We start from the raw sequence: 18,928 nt of genomic DNA on the forward strand, positions 1-18,928 counted from the left end.
ATGAAAACTAGCTTGATGATAATTCCCATGTGTCATCGAGAGCGCTTTTCTCTATATAAGAGTTTGTCCAGGCTTGTCCTTTGCTACAAAAGGTTTGGTCCATCTTGCTGCACTTTATTTACACCTGTTACTTGCTACCCGTTACAATTTATCTTATCACAAAACTATCTCTTACCTATAATTTCAGTGCTTGCGGAGAATACCTTACTGAAAACCGCTTGTCATTTCCTTCTACTCCTCGTTGGGTTTGACACTCTTACTTATCGAAAAGGCTACGATAGATCCCCTACACTTGTGGGTCATCATCATGCTAATCTCTTTTAAAACAATTTTGTTTTTTGAAAGGATTGTTTATATCGATATAATCTTTGAAAGTATTTTTATAGATAAATTAGTTTTTCATCAGTACAGGTGTATTATATTTGCACTTTCAATTTTTTTGTTTGCTTGAGGTAATTATTTTTATGTACTGATGGACTTTCTGAACTAGGACTGGCAGAACCAGGCATAGCTTGTTTTTGAAATGATGTTTTTGAGGTGTTCACGGGTGTGTTTGGTTACTCTGCCTTGTACTAACGAGTGAGAATTATCAGTACTGATGTACTATAAGAGTTTAAATTTTCCTTAACATATTTTTGCTGAGTTACTGGTCGATAGTAGTGTTGGCGTTACATAAATCCAGATATGTTTTTTCAAATATATTTGTGACTACATTCAAAAGGATTATCAAATGGTTTACATAATATTCTCACTTGTCCAGCGGGCACAAATCACAAATTATATCTTAACTACAGTACTGATCGAGAAATCGATGATAAAGCTAAATAAGTTTTGGTAACAACAGTGTTTCTGATATGTTTCCTCATTGTGTACTGAGGCAACTAAGAGTACAAGCTTATTTTTCAGTTGACGCAGCAGCATAACCACTATGGATTCTTCAGTCTTGAGCTCCTCCTAACTCGCCCCGAATGTTGTCCCTTGCCGGCGCCCTTTCCTGGTTGAGCCTTGGCAGCTTCATCGTCAGTTTTCGTTTCCTCGTCCCCAATACTGTCATCTTCATTGTCTTCGTCTGATTGGTCGTCATTCTTGTCAAACTCTTCTTCTTCATCCTCTTCTTTTGATTTTGTGGAACTCTGGACCTTGCCCTATTTCTGTTCAGCGCCACTGACCTCCTTGCCCACTTTGCATGTGCGGGCATTATGTCCGTCAGTTCCCCCACACTTGCGGCAAGTGTAGCTGTTATGTGTGTCGTCTCCATTGGTGGAAACCTGGGCGGCTCCAATCTGCTTCTGCAATTTTTGCTTGTTGGCAATGGCATCTGTGCGGAGTGGGCACGTGTGGTAATTATGATTGGTCACGACGTTGCAGAATCCGCATGCCCTTATCCCGAGAGGTTTGCCGTCCGGGCCAAATTCCACGCGCCTGATGGGGCGTGGCGGCTTTTTGGCTGTGTCTTACTCTTCCTCCCCTTTGTGTTTGAGAATATGGGTGGTTTAATTACCCTTTCCTGCTGCTGCTGGTAGGATGTCCTGTTGTCATGTCGTTCGCCTACAGCAGCATCAAGCTCATGATCTTGCATGTGAGCATGTTGTTGCTCTTGAGTGTGTACGTGGGCAAGCTCTGCTTGCTGTTGCTCCTCTTCCTTGTTGTCGAATGGGTCAATAGCTCCCAGATGGTTCATCTCGGATAAGATTGCAGCAATATCCTGCTCAACGGCTTCATTGTTCGCGAGACCTCCGTTTTCAGCAGAAAGCATTGCGTCGAGTTCTTGTTCAAGTTTGTCCATGACGACCTGTGACCTCGCCATTTGCTCTTGGCTTCTCAAGCTTTTTCTGTGCACCCTCATGTTCAGCTGCAACAGTGAGCTTTCAATACAGTATTGGGAGGCCTTGTTTGATGCTACTGTCCTCAAGTCATTTATGTTGGATGTTGGCTGGATGTTCGGGCGTTTGGTGTATCTCCTGAGGATGTATTTCTCTGGAACGCTGGCAGCCTTAATTGTCTGCATCATGCACAGGACAGGCACGCAGAAAATACCTGTATTTTTTTGGAAGAGGTGCATGTTTTTGTCATTTCATTCGAACAAAAACTTTTAAAAAATAAGTAGTACATATGTAACATCTTTTTTTAGTCCTCACTTGTGTGGTCCCATAGCTTCCACTCACAGTCATATATTTCTCCCACAGGGTCTGCAGCCACCTGGAACGCGTGGTGAGACCACGCAAACAGTTTTTGCGGGTTGTTGTAGCGCACAAGGTACTTTGTGGGCTCTTCCGTCTCTGTCGTCGTGAAGAGTGTGCTTAGTTTTAGCCTTTTTCTGATCTCGCTGTACACAGCTCGTGAGTAAAGCTTTGCCATCTGGGTGTCAAACCCATAGAAGGTCAGCGTGTTTTGTTCCTTCTGCCCATGCAAGAATGATGACCAAATTATTAGTTTTCTCGCAGCAAAAACTTGTCTAACTAATAAAGTTTTACTTTAGTAAGCATGTTATTTTGTCTTACGACAGGTGATAGAGCTATACCCGGTTACCCATTGTCTCCTAGTTCTCCGTCTGCCTCTTGGTTTTGTTGCAGGAGTTTACCTGACTGACAAACCGGTGGAGGTTTTGTCTCTCACTTATGAAGTTCTTCTTGATCACATAGTTCATGCTCTCACTTCGTTGTGTGGATGTCATTTTGGCGCAGAAAATTTCTTTGAAGTAAGCCGATATCCATCTCTCACGCTCGTTCCACATGGCCACCATCGTGGCATCATCATGGAGGTTGTACTTATCCATGAGTCCTTTCCAGGCAGCCTCAAACTCAGTTGGCATGAGGGACCAGTTGAGGATTGATGTGAATTCATCCTTAAAGTCTTCGTGGAGGTTGTACAGGTACGCGAGGTGTTCCCTGTACTTCTTCATAATGTGCCAGCGCACAGCTTGTGTATTGTGTTCCTGAAAGCATCTGGGATCGCCAAAGCCATTGTCGAGCACTGGTCGGGTATTGAGAAAAGAGACGTGGAGTGGTCAGCAGATGGTAGTGCATATATACAAATAGAACTGACCCAACATTTTTACTGTGTTATTTTCCTTTTTTGGGGGGTGGTTGGGGCTAGTTTTGGCGGTTGTACCTGTGAGGATGCATGTAGGAGCCTTCCCTCTCATGCACCTTAAAAATGTCTTGAATAGCCATCTGAATGAATCTGCATCCTCATCTCTTATTAGGGCGAAAGCAAAGAATGTAGTCTGTAAGTGGTTGTTAGTACCCACAAACACCCCAAGTGGCATATGGTACTTGTTGGTCTTATATGTGGTGTCAAACGTTACGCAGTCACCAAAGTCTTGATACGCCCCTTGGCAGCTTGCGTTCGCCCATAATATGTTCTTAACTCTGTCGGACTCATCAAGTTGCATGTCACAGAAGAATTCCCTGTTTATAGCTTTCATCTCCCTAAAGAAGTTGACAGTCTTTAGGACATCGTCCACATCATCCATCCTTGAATTCTCTGCTTTGCTGCATATTAAAAGTGAGCAGTCATTCAAAAATGCATGTTGAACTGGCGTCAGGTCAGGCGTTGCGTAATATGTTGGTACTCACAGAGGAAAAAAGACGGAGGGGGTTTATGGGAGGAGAACAAGTTTGTACTTACATGTTAATCAGGTCTTTGGCATTCATTTTGAGGAAGTAGCTACCAGGGTCATCGCCGCCCAGTATGCTCATGATTTGCGCGTGTTCAATTCCTTTGAACTGCAGGTACTTGACGTACTCCAAGATTGTTTTGTCAATTTTTTTGTGGGAGTGCAAGAAGACAAGCATTTGGGGGCAGAGCTGTAGCCTGTGGTTGTGTTCCCAGACTATCTCTTTTACGACAAGTGTTCCATCCTTTTCCCTCTTCGGCCTCATTTTAGCCCCACAGTTAGTCTTGGCTGTCGTCTTGTTCTGCTTTCTATTTGCTTCTGACACCTTCGATTCATAGACTCCATAGCATGTGCAATAAAGGTAGACTCTGGTCTCAACCTTGGAGCCTTCCCTGATAGCAAAACCCGCATGCTTTGCATAGACGTTATAGAAGTCCTTTGCTTCTTTGAAAGTTTCAAACAGCATCTCTATCCTTGGCAGGACGTAAGCTTCAATGTTAGGTTGCTGCACGTAACAGTGAGCAAACAAAAACGCAGTTATGAAAATGTTAGATGGGGTGGTCACAATACCAGGGTATGGACTGTGCTTGTATGTTTTTTCTGAATGGATACTTACATGTGTATAGCTCTGTGCTACCTCCGGTGTTTGCTGTTCACCCTGGTGTATGGGCGCGGGTGGTGTCACCCTTGGCACATGCAGCAATGCATCTCTTGGAGGGAGCAATGTTGATGAAGCTCTCCGTCTCTCATTGTACGGCAGTCTTCCCTCAGATTCGTTGTGAGGTTGCTCCTGTCTATATGGCTCATATCTTCTACTTTGCACCCTGTTAGAGTGGCCAAAATTTCTTGTCTCTTTTGCCTGGTCTTCCCATCGCAACCGCTTTTGCAGCACGGATGATTGATGTTGACGGAGCGACTAGTGGAAGCCTGTGTGTCCTTGCCTTTCTGCATGCGCTAGGGAAGGAAAACATTTGTTGTTGGGGAAATTGTTGACCTTGTTGCAACCCAGCAGTGGCAAGGCTTGTATTCCTAGATATCAGTGTTTGCTGCATAGAAGAACCTGTCCGTGCTTCTGATGATTCTGGTGTAGCTTGAAATCTTCCTGTATTGTTGAAGTATCCAGGTGCTATTTCTGGTGTTACCTGTAACATCCCAAATTTTCAATTTGGAATGTTATACATATATCGTTCTTGCATATCATATTTTATTGCATTTTGTTTTGCGATTCTAGAAATTCTACGCAACTCACGGACCCACGGAGAGAGTTGGGGGATTTCGTTATTTTCATATTTGGGTTTTCTCAAATTTTGAAAATAGGATCATTTGTTTTAATTATTTTTCTCTCCAAAAATATTTCATATCAAAATATATGAGAGGAGATAATATGACTTCTCCACAAATAATGAAGTATTGGAGGAAAAATATTAAAAACAAATATTTGATTTTATTTGGATTTTATTTGAATTAGGAAAAATACGCGTTTTTCAAAATTGCATTTTAGGCCTAAATAAATGTTCATCTTGTCCGGCTTATTTTTAGAGGACGGGGAAAATTTATTTTAGAATTTTTGGAGTCCGTTTAGTATTTATTTTCTTGCTTTTTCTGCACATCCGAATTATTTAAAAAAAAATCACGAACCGCCTTACGGGCCGTGTCCGACCCGGACACCTCAGCCTGGCCGGCCTTATAAGCCGCGGCCCGAGCCCCGCCTCAGCCCAAGTCGCCGCGGCCACCTAACCCTAACCCTAACCGATCCGCGCCGCCGCCGCCGGATCTGCCGCCGCCGTCGCCGACCCCGCCGCCGACGCCCGACGCCGCCGCCATCGCCGACCCCGCCGCTCGACGCCGCCCGTCCCGCCGCCCGACGCCGCTCGCCGGAGCCCCGCCGCCCCTCGCCCGACGCCGCCCCGCCGGAGTTGCTCCCTGCCGCCGCCGCCACGCGAACCGAGTTAGCCGTCGGTTTTCTTGAAAAAAACAGTTCGGTTTTATTTCGAAACCGAGATGCGTTTTTTTATTAGATCGGTTTATTTTATTTTTTTCCGGTTTAACTAAATAGCGAACGCCCGTTCGTACGGTTGTTTTAATGAACGGTTTTTGTCGTTTAGCCGCAGACAGCGAACGTTTGTTCGTTAGCCTGTTCGTCAGTTTTTCTCTTTCTCGGATTTTCAACGATTATTTTCGATCGTGATTTCTGATCCGATATTCGTTTCAGTTTAACTTTTCGCTCGTTTATCGGAATCAGGCGATTCAAGCGCCTAGAGTTTCATCTCGAAACCCTCTTTCTGTTTAACCAACTCAAACAAGTTTTTGCTACTGTAAAATTTGACTTAGGTCTAGATTAGTAAACGAAGCTTATTTCATTCGCCGTTTGAGTTTCGTTGCTTCGTTCGATTTGATTCTTTTTGCAAACCGGAGTTCTTAAGTTGAACTTTCTGGTTAGATCTCTTATTTTGAGTTTTATTCGTGCATCCTTGCTTGATTGCTTATGTATGTATTGTTTGGTTGCGATAGAGTACCCGGAGTGCGAAGCGTGCTACTACGAGTCTCTAGGTTTCACGGATCATCAGCAAGGTAAGTAACACTTTGATCATACCTCTTTACCACCCAGTTTTATTGCATTAGATCAATCCTCAAACTATTGCATGATTAGGATCTGATTAATATGTGGGTTTTGGGAAGTAGATGAGGTAGTACCTATTGCCCTGTTTACTATCAAACCTTTGGGAGTTACTTCTACGTTTGCTTATATTCCTATGCTATGCTCGTAGACGTGGATTGGGTTTGAGTGTATTTCATGACAGATGTGAGATTGTTAATTAATGGATCAACTTAAGGTGGCTACTTTAATTTACATCTGGGTGGATTGAGGCACCTGGAGAATCCAGTGTTGCCTGTATTTTTGGATATCCCGGAGTACCTGTGTGATCATCCTATGGACCGCCACCCAGACTCAAAGGGATCATGAGATTATTCATGCTAGGAACTTTCGTGTGCAGCCACAAGCTATTATGCGCTCTAGCATAGTTGAGTAGGTTACATGACCTCTTGAAGAGGTGGGCTAGCAGATGTAGGGGAAAGTAGGTGTAACTGTCCACCCGGAGTAAAGAGTATTGTTTCTGAAAGACTGTGTCTCGGTCATCCGTTTCTCAAACACCATGTAGTGTGACAAATCAAGCGGAGGCGATTGAGTCTTGTGGGGAAAAGTGCACAAACCTCTGCAGAGTGTACAATCTAATCATGGTTAGCCGTGTCCCCGGTTATGGACGTCTTGAGTATCTAGTTCTTGGATTATCATGTGAATCTCATCATCATGTTAGTTAATTTAATTTGATTGTGTTAATCACGTTCTTAATTGGGATTGAGTTGGAGGTACCTTCTCAATGTTTAACAACCACCATGATAGTTAAATAAAATTTATTCCTTTGTGGTAGGGAAAATTTTGCTTTTCGCAAAACTGTAAGCATAGAGCTTTCCACCAGCCAAATATGCATGTAGTGATAGCATTATTCTGTTCATTACTCTCTATGTGTTACATTGCCAGCATATTCCATGTGCTGACCCATTTTCGGGCTGCAACGTATCATGTTGCAGACTTTTCAGACGACGAGTAAGGAGCCTTAGGTCGTGGTCTTATACTCAGTGATGCCGTTGGAGTTGATGGACTCACTTTATCTTCCAAGCCTTCCGCTGTTATCGTTTTTTGATGGCCTTAAGCCGTATTTATTGTATTAAGTTCTCTTTTGAGATATTCGATGTAATAAGTGTGTGATTGCTACTCTGTTATAAATCCTTCAAGTACTATGTGTGTCAGCATTACCGATCCATGGATGACACTAATGCACAGAGACTAGACTTTTTGAGGTCTGGTCGCTACATTACCCAACCAGGCGGTGCCCCATATCAGCTTGGCTCATCAAACCCTCGCTGCGTGTGCCGCCTTGCATGTTTCTGCAATGACATTCTGTCGGTGTTCTGGGAACGGGGGTCCCCAGACTTGCCTACCTGTGGTCCACGGCATGGCTCCACCAGCGGCCCTGTACGGCCCATCTTCACCAGCAAACACTCAAGACCCTCGCAAGGGGCCAAGCCTTGCGAGGCGGACGACACAAGACCTCCTCAAGGGCAGCCTCCCTAGGCTGGCTCGTGAGGGGCAGAGAGATCAAGGCAAGGGGCACCTCGCGAGGTTCCCGTGACGTGAGCCATGACGACCAAGGTCAGGCGGGTGCCAGGCGAGTGCCAGGCGGGCGCCAGCGGGCGCAGAGTACTCGTTTCCTCTTCGGTGCTAAAGGAGCACACACAGGCGAGGAGTCCCGAGGCATCAGGCAAAGGTTTCCACATCGGTGCAACAAGACCAAGACCAGCAGGATGGAGGTCACCGCGGAGCCCACGACGGCGTCACCACCAGAGCCTTCGGCAGGCGAAGACCACCTTTTGTCAGGATAGCTTGTACTAGTTGTCCCCCTTCGAATTGGCCGGTGTGGGATCCCTTCCCGCCTAACATTTGGGAAGAGCACCAGGGCCTCTATAAATAGGACTAGCCACCACCATAGGAGGGGGGAACCCAACTCAGCTGGGATCGGATCCATTCTATCCTCACACACACAAGCTCACCGAGCGCAAGAACGCCTCTCCTCAGGAGGCAGTTGTTCCCTTGTACTTGTTCATCCTCAGCCTACAAGGCAATCCACCACACCACACTCGAGTAGGGTATTACACGACATTGGTGGCCCAAACCAGTATAAACTCTTGTGTCCCTTGTTCTTCGGGTTGGGCGAGCTGAGATTTGAGATCACGGTGAGAGCGTGAGCTAGGGAGAGAGAGATCTTCGTGCGCACCCCAGATTTCGAACCTCAAGGGTTTTGCCGGAACCCGTAATCCGACATTTGGCGCGCTAGGTAGGGGTGCGCTGAAGCTTTCCCCTCGTCGATCCACCCTCCACCGACTCTACCTCTCCGTTCGGTCCGCATGGCCGATGCCGCTCCTCCGATTGGATCGACGGACGCCCGCGATGGCGCCAGGGGGCTCAGGGCTCTCACCCCCGCCTTGCGGCAGGTGCAGTGGCCGCTCAAGTTCAAGCCGGAGATACCGCCTTGCTACGATGGCGCGGCGGATCCGGCGCCCATCCTGCTGGCGTATGAGGAGGCTATTCTGGAAGCCGGGGGCGACGATAAGGTCATGGCCAGCTGGTTCCCATGACCCTCGCTGGCGAGCCGTGCGCTTGGCTTCTCCATCTGCCGGAATCCTCTGTGGCCTCCTGGGAGGAGCTGCGCGACCTCTTCGTCGCGCTCTTCTGGGGACCAGCACCCCCCACCATCGCGGCCCTCCTCGGCGGCTCGCAGGCGCCGCCTTCGGGTCGTCACGTCAAGAAATTCTTCCGCCAAGTGGGCACCACCCGCGTGCAGCGAGGAGCCCCTCCGGGATGGGCGGCGCCCAAGGCCGACCTCACCTTCAACTTGGGCGATTATCCGGCGACCACCGCGGGCTCAGGCGCTCTACTAATGCTTTGCACGCCCACCATCTGCCATGTGGCGGTTACCAAGACCATCATCGACGGCGGGGCTGGCCTCAACGTGCTCTCGGTGGAAGCTTTTAGCTTGCTCCATGTGCCGTGCGAATGGCTCCGACCCACCGAGCCCTTCTCCGGGGTTGGCAGCGGCTCCACTAGCCCCGTAGGGCAGATCCGCCTCCCCGTGACTTTCGGCACCCGCGACAACTACCGCAGCGAGCTTATCGACTTTGATGTCGCCCGCATCGGCCTCCCGTACAACGCCATCCTCGGGTACCCGATCCTGGCTCAGTTCATGGCGGCTACCCATCCAGCCTACAACCTCATGAACATGAAAGGGAGCAATGGTGTCCTTACCATGGCTGGTGACACCAAGGAAGCCCTGGCGGCCCTCCAACTCACCTTCAGGGCCGCAGCAGCGGCACGCCCAGCCGACGAAGCCGCCCCAGGGGATAAGGGGGCTGCGTCGGCGAAAAAGAAGCAGTTGTTCACACATGACCTAGCCGAAACGAAGCAAGTGTCGGTTGAGGAGGATGGATCCTCGGGATCCACCTTCACCATTGGCGCCAACCTCGATCGGGACCAAGAGGAAGCATTGGTGAAATTCCTGTGCATGAACAAGGAGGTATTCGCCTGTGTCGGCGTTCTGGGAATGGGGGTCCCCAGACTTGCCTGCCTGCTGCCCACGGCATGGCTGTGCTGCAGGCCTGTACGGCCCATCTTCATCAGCGAAGCATTCAAGACCCTCGTGAGGGGCCAAGCCTCGCGAGGCGGACGACGCAAGACCTCCTCAGGAGCGGCCTCACCAGGCTGCCTCACGAGGAGCGGAGATATCAAGGCGGGGCAAACCTCGCGAGGCCGTCATGACGTGAGTTATGACGATCAGGATCAGGCGGGCGCCAGGCGGGCGCCAGCGCCCGAAGCGTCCTTGTTTCCTCTTCGGTGCCAAGGGGGCAAGCGCAGGCGCGGGGTACCGAGGCATCAGGCAAAGGTTTCCATATCGGTGCAACGAGACCAAGACCAGCAGGACGGCAGGACGGTGGTCACCATGGAGCCCAAGACGGCGTCATCACCAGAGCCTTTCGCAGGCGAATACCGCTTTAGTCAGGATAAGCTGTACTAGCTGTCCCCTTTCAAATTGGACACCGTTGTTGGCTCCCTTCCCGCTCAATATTTGGGGAGAGGACCAGGGCCTATATAAGTAGAACTAGCCACCACAGTAGAGGCATCTAGCCTTAAGCCAATCCTTGGCCACGCACCGAGCACAAGAACACCTCAACCTCAGGAGGCGGTTCTTCCCATTGTACTGTTCATCATCAGCCTAAGAGGCAATCCACCACCACCACACTGGAGTAGGGTATTACACCACACGGGTGGCCCGAACTAGTATAAATCTTGTGTCTTTGTGTTGTGAGTTCATCGAGTTCGTCCGCGAGATCTTAGCGAGCCAGGGCATAGATCGGTAGGGAGGAAATCTTCGCGTGCACCCTAGTGTTCGAACCTTAATGGTTTTGCCGGAACCTGTGATCCGACATTTGGCGCGCCAGGTAGGGGTGCGCCGGTCGGTTTGCGCTCCGCCCGCATGGAAGGCGCTCAGCCATCGACTCCGACGGCCAGCATCGACGACGGGGCCAGGGGGCTCCGAGCCCTAGCTCCCGCCCTATGGCGGGTGCGGTGGCCAACCAAGTTCAACCCAGAGATGCCGCCGCGCTATGACGGCGCGGCGGACCCGACGGCTTTCCTACTAGCGTACGAGGAGGCCGTCCTCAAGGCCGGGGGTGATGACAAGGTCATGGCCAACTGGCTTCCCATTGCCCTCGCCGGCAAGCCGCGTGCCTGGCTGCTCAACCTTCCCGGATCCATGGTGGCGTCTTGGGAGGAGTTGTGCGACCTCTTCACCGCATGCTACGCGGCACCGGCGCACCATGCGGTCGCGGCCCTGCTAGGAGGCTCATAGGCGCCGCCTTCGGATCGCCACATCAAGCCGTTCCTCCGCCAGATCGGTGCCGCTTCCAAGCGCTCGGGGGCTCCGCCCGGCTGGGCTGCGCCTGAGGCCGACCTCACCTTCATCTCAGAAGACCACCCCGTCACCACCGCCGGCTCGGGCATGCTTCCGATGCTCTGCACACCCACCATCTGCCACGTGGCCGTCAGCAAGACCCTCATCGACAGTGGCGCCGGCCTCAACTTGCTCTCCGTGGAAGCCTTCGGCCTCCTTCACATGCCGCTCGAGCGGCTCAGCCTCAGCAAGCCTTTCTCAGGAGTTGGTGGCAGTGCTGCCCACTCCCTGGGGCAGATCCGCCTCCCCATCACCTTCGGCACGCGCGACAACTACCGAACCGAGCTGGTCGACTTCGACATCACGCGCATCGGCCTCCCGTACAACGCCATCCTTGGGTACCCATCTCTGCCCAGTTCATGGCGGCGACTCATCCGGCCTACAACCTCACGAAGATGCCTGGAAGTAAATGTGTCCTCACCATCAAGGGGGACACCAAGGAGGCCGTAACGGCCCTCAAGCTTGCCTTCAAGACCGTGGCGGCGGCGCAGCCCGCTGGCGCCAGTACCTCCGAGGCCAAGGAGGCCGCGCCTACCAAGAAGAAGCAGATGTTCACCCAAGACAAGGCAGAAACCAAGCAGGTGCCGGTCGACGAGGACGGGTCCTCAGGAGCCACCTTCACCATAGGTGCCGGCCTCAAACCCAGCCAAGAAGAGGCGTTGGTGAAGTTCTTGCGCGCAAACAAGGATATATTCGCATGGGAGCCCAATCAGCTGGTGGGGGTTCCGAGAGAGGTGATCCAGCATCACTTAAGGGTATGCCCTAACGTGCGCCCTGTCAAGCAGCGGGCAAGACGACAATCTACGGAGAAGCAAGCCTTCATCGTCCAGGAGGCCCGCAAGTTGGAGGCCGCGGGTGCCATTCGTGAGGTTTGATACCCCGAATGGCTGGCGAACCCCGTCGTAGTACCGAAGAAAGGCGGGAAGGAGCGAATGTGCGTTGACTTCACCAACCTCAACAAGGCATGCCCGCAAGATCCGTTCCCTCTCCCACGCATCGACCAGATCATCGACTCCACCGCCGAGTGCGACTTGCTGTGCTTCCTGGATGCGTTCTCGGGGTATCACCAGATCAATATGGCGGTGGAAGATGTAGAGAAGACAGCCTTCCTGACCCCGTGTGGGGTGTACTGCTACACCCGCATGCCTTTCGGACTGCGCAATGCGGGCGCGACCTTCCAGCGGCTGATGCACATCGCCCTAGGGCGACAGCTCGGGAGAAACACAGAGGCCTACGTCGACGACATCGTGGTGAAATCTCAGGAGGCAAGGACCCTGATCCAAGACCTGGAGGAGACCTTCGAGAGCTTGCGCCAGGTGAACTTGCGGGTTAACCTAGAGATGCGTGTCTTCGGTGTCCCTTCCTGCAAGTTGCTGGGATTCCTCGTGTCCCACAGAGGGATCGAGGCAAACCCGGAGAAGATCAAGGCCATTGAGGACATGAGCCCACCGCAGACCCTCAGAGAAATGCAGAAGCTGGCCGGTCGAGTGACTGCGTTGGGACGCTTCATCTCCAAGCTAGGAGAGCGCGCTTTACCCTTGTTCAAGCTGATGAAGAAGAAAGGCCAATTTGAGTGGACCCCGAAGGCCGACCAAGCCTTCCAAGACCTCAAGAGATACCTAACTAGCCCTCCGGTGATGGTGGCGCCACGACCTCTCGAGCCTCTAGTGCTCTACCTTGTCGCCATCCCATACTTCGCCAGCGCTGCACTAGTGGCAGTTCAGGAGGAGCATCAAGTCAAGGGTGCACTGCGTCAAGCTGCACCGCCAGCTGAAGAGACGCAAGATCAGGGAGGCGTAGCAAGAGCCGGGGCAGCATCAGCATAAGGCCAAGCTCGGTAGGACGACGTCGCGGAAACCCCCGTCAGCGACCAGGCATCGGGAGTCCCACCACCTCAGGGGACGTCCCAGCTTCCGCAAGACACAAGCCCCACCGACGCACCAGCCCTCGCCGAGCACCCGGTGTATTTCGTCAGCACGGTCCTGCAGGACGCGAGGGCACGGTACCCCATGCCTCAAAAGCTCCTCCTCGCGCTCCTGGTAGCCTCACGCAAGTTGCGGCACTACTTCCAGGGCCACCCCATCAAGGTCATCTCAGCTTACCCATTGGAAAGAATCCTCAGAAGCCCAAACTCTGCTGGAAGGGTCGCTGAGTTGAACATCGAGCTACAGGCATTCCAGTTGGAGTTCAGCACCACCAGGGTCATCAAGGGAGCTGCGCTTCTAATTTCGTGGCGGAATGGATGGATGCCCCGGCGTTGGAAATAGGCGAGGACCGGTCCACCTCGCCGGGAAGCGAGGCGTCGGATGGCTGGGTCATGTATTTTGATGGCGCCTTCGCGCATCAGGGCGCGGGGGCTGGAGCAGTACTCATCTCGCCCACTCAGGACAAGCTCTACTACGCCGTGCATCTCTGCTTTCAGCAGGGCGAGAAGGTCTCCAACAACATCGCAGAATACGAGGGCCTCATAGCTGGCCTGAAGGCCGCAGCAGCTCTGGGGGTGAAGCGCCTTGCTGTTAGGGGCGACTCGCAGCTCCTCGTCAACTTCTCCAACAAAGTGTACGAGCCAAAGGACGAGCACATGGAGGCTTACCTCGCAGAAGTGTGTAAGATGGAAAAACAGTTCATGGGACTGGAGGTGCAGCATGTGCCCCGGGGCACCAACAAGGAAGCTGATGACATCGCCAGGAGGGCATCCAAGCGGCAGCCCCGGAAGCCTGGCTTCTTCGAGGAGCGACTCTTCAAGCCGTCGGCGACGCCAGCATTTTCAAGCGCAGTTCAGCCTCGGGAGGAGCTCCCACAACCACCTGCCACGGGAGCCCCAGCCTGTGGCCCGACCTCAGGAGCTCACCTGCTCTTGGCGCTCGAGCCCCAGGAGGAATGCCGGACCAAGGAATTCAAGGAGTACCTGATGCAAGGGATGCTGCAGGAAAAGGAAGAGGACGCAGAGCGCGTGGCCCGACAAGCCACGGCATACTGTTTTCGAGACGGTGAGTTGTACAGGAAGCGACCGAACGATGTTTCGCTGCGCCGCATTCCCAGTGACCAGGGAAAGGAGTTGCTAGTTGACATACACGGTGGGGACTGCGGACACCACTTGTCGTCGCGGACTCTCGTTGGCAAGGTGTTCCGCAGTGGATTCTACTGGCCCACGGCGCTCAGCGATGCAGCCGAGTTGGTGAAGCCCTGCGAAGCTTGCCAGTTCCACGCCAAGCAGATACATCAGCCAGCTCAGGGCCTCCAGACCATACCACTCATGTGGCCGTTCGCAGTCTGGGGGCTGGATATCTTGGGCCCCTTCCCTCGGGCGCCAGGGGGCTACCGCTACCTGTACGTTGCCATCGACAAGTTCACCAAGTGGGCGGAAGTGGAAGTTGTTCGCACCATCCCAGCCGGATCCGTGGTCAAGTTCATCAGGGGCATCGTGAGCCGTTTCGGAGTCCCCAACCGCATCATCACCGATAACGATTCGCAGTTCACTAGTAACCTCTTCAAAACATACTGTGCTAACCTTGGAACGCAGATCTGCTACGCTTCGGTGGCGTACCCCAGGAGCAATGGTCAGGCCGAACGCGCCAACACAGAGGTCCTGAGGGGCCTCAAGACCAGGACCTTCAAGAAGAAGCTCGAGGCCTGCGGCATGGGCTAGTACGACGAGCTCCAGTCCATTCGGCGGTCCATCTGCACCACCGCCATCAGGCCGACGGGCGAGACCCCGTTCTTCCTCGTCTACGGAGTTGAAGCGGTCCTCCCTCACAAAGTCAAGCATCGCTCCGCGCGGGTCCTGGCGTTTGATGAAGCGCATCAGGACACCATGCGGGGGATGGACCTCGTGCTGGGGGAGGAACGTCGCCGCGAAGCTGCACTAAGGGCGGCAAGGTACCAGCAGGCGCTGCGGCGATACCACTGCCGCAACATCCACTCCAGGACGCTCGAGACGGGTGGCCTCGTCCTGAGGTGGGTCCTCTCCAGGGAAGGGCTGCATAAGCTTTCATCCATGTGGGAGGGCCTGTTCAAGGTCGTCCACATCTCCAGGCCTGGCGCCGTGCGCCTGGAGACGCAGGACGGGGCGCCCATCCAGAACGCCTGGAACATCCAGCACTTCCAGAAGTTCTACCCATAAAGCAAGGCCTAGTGGTTGTGAAGAAAGGCCCAATGCCTGTGAAGAAGGCCCGGTGCCTGTGAAGAATCGCCGCCCGTGACACTCTCACATAATAATGAGTGGGGTTGTACATGCCCCGGAGTCTCCGGAGAGCCGCCCCCGGGCCTCGGGGGCTCCCGCCCACGCCTAGAGGCAGCACTTAGCTCCGCGCTGGTGAGAAGACTTGAAGACTAGATTAGGTGCCGGACGCGGCTTTTCATTTGCTTTCCGCAGCTGGCTCGTTTTCTCTTAATCGAAGTTGCTTCCGGCGTTCCTTGCTGATTTGGTTCCGCTTGCTGCTATTCCCGACTTCAGTTTGCCTGTGTTCTCTCTCTCGCATACCTCACGAGGGGGCTAGGCTGGTGCCCTCGCGAGCGTTTTTCCCTTCTGTCCCTCTGCCTTCGGTCTATTTTCTCGTGAAGCACCCTCGTTTGAGCCCACAAGCTGGCACGCCTCTCCTAATCCGTGCCCCTTGGGTACCGCGATATGAAGTGCTGGGTCAAGGCTCGGGTGAACGACAAGTCTCCTAGCAAGCTTCCTAACAAATTTTCTGCAGATCTTGAGCAACTACTAAGCCAATACAAGCACAAGGAAACAAGTGCCACGCGAAGAGGAGGCAGCTTCGCGAGGCAGCCCCGAACACGCCAAGCTAAGTTATCTCTGCAGCAAACAAATGAGACAGCACGGAAACAACAAGCATAGCGCAATAATCAAGGAACCACAGTTCGATACACGCCCCTCCGGGCCCATACTGGTTCCATTTTTGATGCAGGAAAGGAAGGAAGAGCAAAACAAAAGCAGTGTTGCAGCAATCCACGGGGGCAGGCCCCTGGCGATGTCCCGAGCCTAGCCGGATCCCTCCTCGCGCTTCACGGAGGCGCGACGACAGGACGGCCCGACGTGGTGGCTGGTCGTAGCCGCCGCTGCTGAAGCTTTCGCCGAGAGAAGAGCCCCCGTAGCTGGACGAGGCGCGGCCGGCGGGCTCGCCCTCGCCCTCGTCACGGCCGTCGCCGAGACCGAGCACCTCCTCACCGTCGTTCGTCTCGGGGCAGCACCCGGTGTGGCGACCACCTTCCCCAAACACCCTCATGTAGAGGGTCGCATCACCATTGTACTTAAAGTGGAGGGTGAACCGCCTACCCAGGCCGCGCGCGCGAGCGAATGCCTGCCAACCGCGGGCCAGGGCTATGTTGCCCGCGGGGAGACATCGACCACGACCCAAGAGGCCCTGCTACAGCAACCGTCCGCCTGCAGCCAGAGCCCGCCAGGACCAGAGGCCGGCAGCCCGTCGACAAAGGAGCGCGGGAGCTGAAGCCAGCTGCCGGCCGGATCCTTCGACCAGACGACGAATTCCGACAACACCTCCACCGAGTGGAAGCGCGGCCGGGGAGGCCGCGCCACCACGGCACGCCTCCCCTCATCGATGGGGCTGCCGCGACCAGAGCGACCCCCGCCATGCGCAGCGCCGCCACCTCGGGAGCGGGGAGCCGCGGCAGGAGTCAAGGTGTGCTTGCGGGGACGACCGCGTCTCCGCTTGGGCGCCGGGGAGCCGGGCCCTTCGCAAGGGGCCTTTCCTTACTCTGCGGTGGAGAACCTCTTCGACGGCGCCATTGGAGTCGGCGATGGAGCGGAGGAGAAGAAGCAAGCGAACAAGGAAGAGATGGGCGATGGGGGCTCTGCCCCCTCCCCATTTATAGCGAAAGAAGGCCAACCGGCATGTCACATCCCTAGCTTATGGTACTGCCTGGTGTTTGCATTTTGTTGCATCATGTTTAAATTTTATTTAAGTTGAATGGGGATTGATCAAATCCTAGCGTTAGAAAGAATTCAAATAGGATCAAATAAAATCTTTTTCAAATAACCCAAAATGCCTTTAAAAAATGTTCATGATTTAGGGAAAAAGGTGTAAACCTTATCCAATGATTATGCATATTTTGATTGGCATTTTGGTTTTTGAATTAAGTCACTAAGTATTTGAATTAGAGCTATGAATTCCTATAAATAATTCTATAGCTCCAATAATTCTGGAACTTTATGTGGGGCTCTGAAATAATTCAGTTTGCATCCACAATTAAGTTCAGAAGCAAAAAAAAAATTTGGTTAGGAAACCAAATTCAAACATACTGCAGGAAATAGAAAACAGAATTAAAATAGAAAACCAGAGAGTGATGAAAAACCTACCTGGCCACTTACCTGGTAGCCCAAGTAGGCGGCCCAGCCCACCAGCACCCTACCGTCGTCTCCCTTCCCTCGCCCCGAAGTAGCTGCGTGCCAGCAGCAGCGCAGACAGGAGCTCCACCTCCTGCTTGCCATGGAGGCGCCCCCGAGCCCATCCGACGCGCCTGGAGAAGCCTCGCGGACCTCCTCCCTCACTCCCCCATCTCTCTGGTCTCTCCCTCACCCCCTAGCTCCTCCCCGAGCTCCATCCGAGAGCAACCGCCGGCCGCCGTCTCGCGTACGCGTAGCCACCGTCCTCCTGTCGCTGCATCGCCGGGTCTAGAAGCTCCACCGTCGAGCACCTCGTCTCCACACCGAAGGAAACGAGCCGGAGGGCTCCGCTTCGTCGCCAATGTCGCCATCTTCGCCGTCGGTGCCCGAAGGAAGTCACCGTCGATTCGCAGCAACCTGGCCGTCCCCGACCTCGTTGACGACGCCATCAGATGCGCTGTGAGCACCCACGCCGTTTACCCCTTCTCCCCTGGTCGCGCTCATCCTCTAGGTCGTAGCCCCGCCATGGCCGAAAGCTTCCGCCATCGTTGCAGTGGATCAACGCCGTGTCTGAGCACATGGCCGTGCTTCTGCTGCTCTGTAGATGCTCCTGCGCCACTCCCTTCGCTGGGTGCAAGCTGCAACCGCGTATCCATGCTAGCCGACCATGGCCGCAAACCTCGCCACCGGCGTTGATTCCGGCGACCATCTGGTCTAGCTCCACCACCCACAGACGCGGCTCAGCCCCAGCTCTCCGTAGAACCCAACCGCGCCCCAAGCCATGCCCTGTAGCGCGAACCCGACACGTCTCCGCCGCTCAGTTTGGTCGTCGCCGGCCCAACTCCGGTGAGGTGACATGGCGTCATTAGCCTGAGGCTAATTACCGCGCTAACCTCGCCCTGTGTCACTAACAGACCGGCCCCACCACGCTAATTAACCACGGGGTAAACCCCTGTTTAGATTTAACCTAACCACAGTGGCCCACGCTTCAGCTTTGACCATGCTGACCTGGCCGTTGACTGGGCCCACACGTCAGCGACCCTAGCCAGTACCGTGACACTGACCAGTGGGACCCACTGGTCAGGTTTGACCTAGGGCAGCCCTGTTGACCCTGCTGAAGTAACCCTGACGCAATGCTGACGTAGTTAATCATTTTCTAGATTTAAAATAATTCAGAAAATTCCAGAACTTAGTATAAACTTCAAAATTTCATAGTAATTCAACCTTAACTCCAAATGAAATAAGTTATATATGAAAATTATCAGAAAAATCCAAAGAATCTGTTTATGGGATCCTCATGCATGTTTGAACAACTTACAGCCACTGTATATGACAATTTAAATAAATGGCATTTGAAATGTCTTATATGGAGTTTGAATTTTAACCTTTGGTTCA

At 53.1% G+C, this 18,928-nt stretch overlaps 1 protein-coding gene across 1 annotated transcript; it reads right to left on the reverse strand.

Annotated features, from left to right (window-relative positions):
- Nucleotides 1-1,381: 1,381 nt before the first annotated feature.
- On the reverse strand, nt 1,382-4,770 carry LOC109740843 (protein FAR1-RELATED SEQUENCE 5-like). Its single transcript, XM_020299894.1, has 6 exons — nt 4,762-4,770; nt 3,631-4,124; nt 3,371-3,494; nt 2,582-2,935; nt 2,166-2,400; nt 1,382-2,037 (listed from the first exon to the last, which is right to left on the reverse strand). Exons 1-6 carry the CDS (start codon nt 4,768-4,770, stop codon nt 1,382-1,384), a joined length of 1,872 nt encoding a protein of 623 aa, XP_020155483.1.
- Between the last annotated feature and the right edge of the window lie 14,158 nt (nt 4,771-18,928).

Source organism: Aegilops tauschii, chromosome 4, assembly GCF_002575655.3.
Source record: "Aegilops tauschii subsp. strangulata cultivar AL8/78 chromosome 4, Aet v6.0, whole genome shotgun sequence".
Taxonomy (NCBI): Eukaryota; Viridiplantae; Streptophyta; class Magnoliopsida; order Poales; family Poaceae; genus Aegilops; species Aegilops tauschii.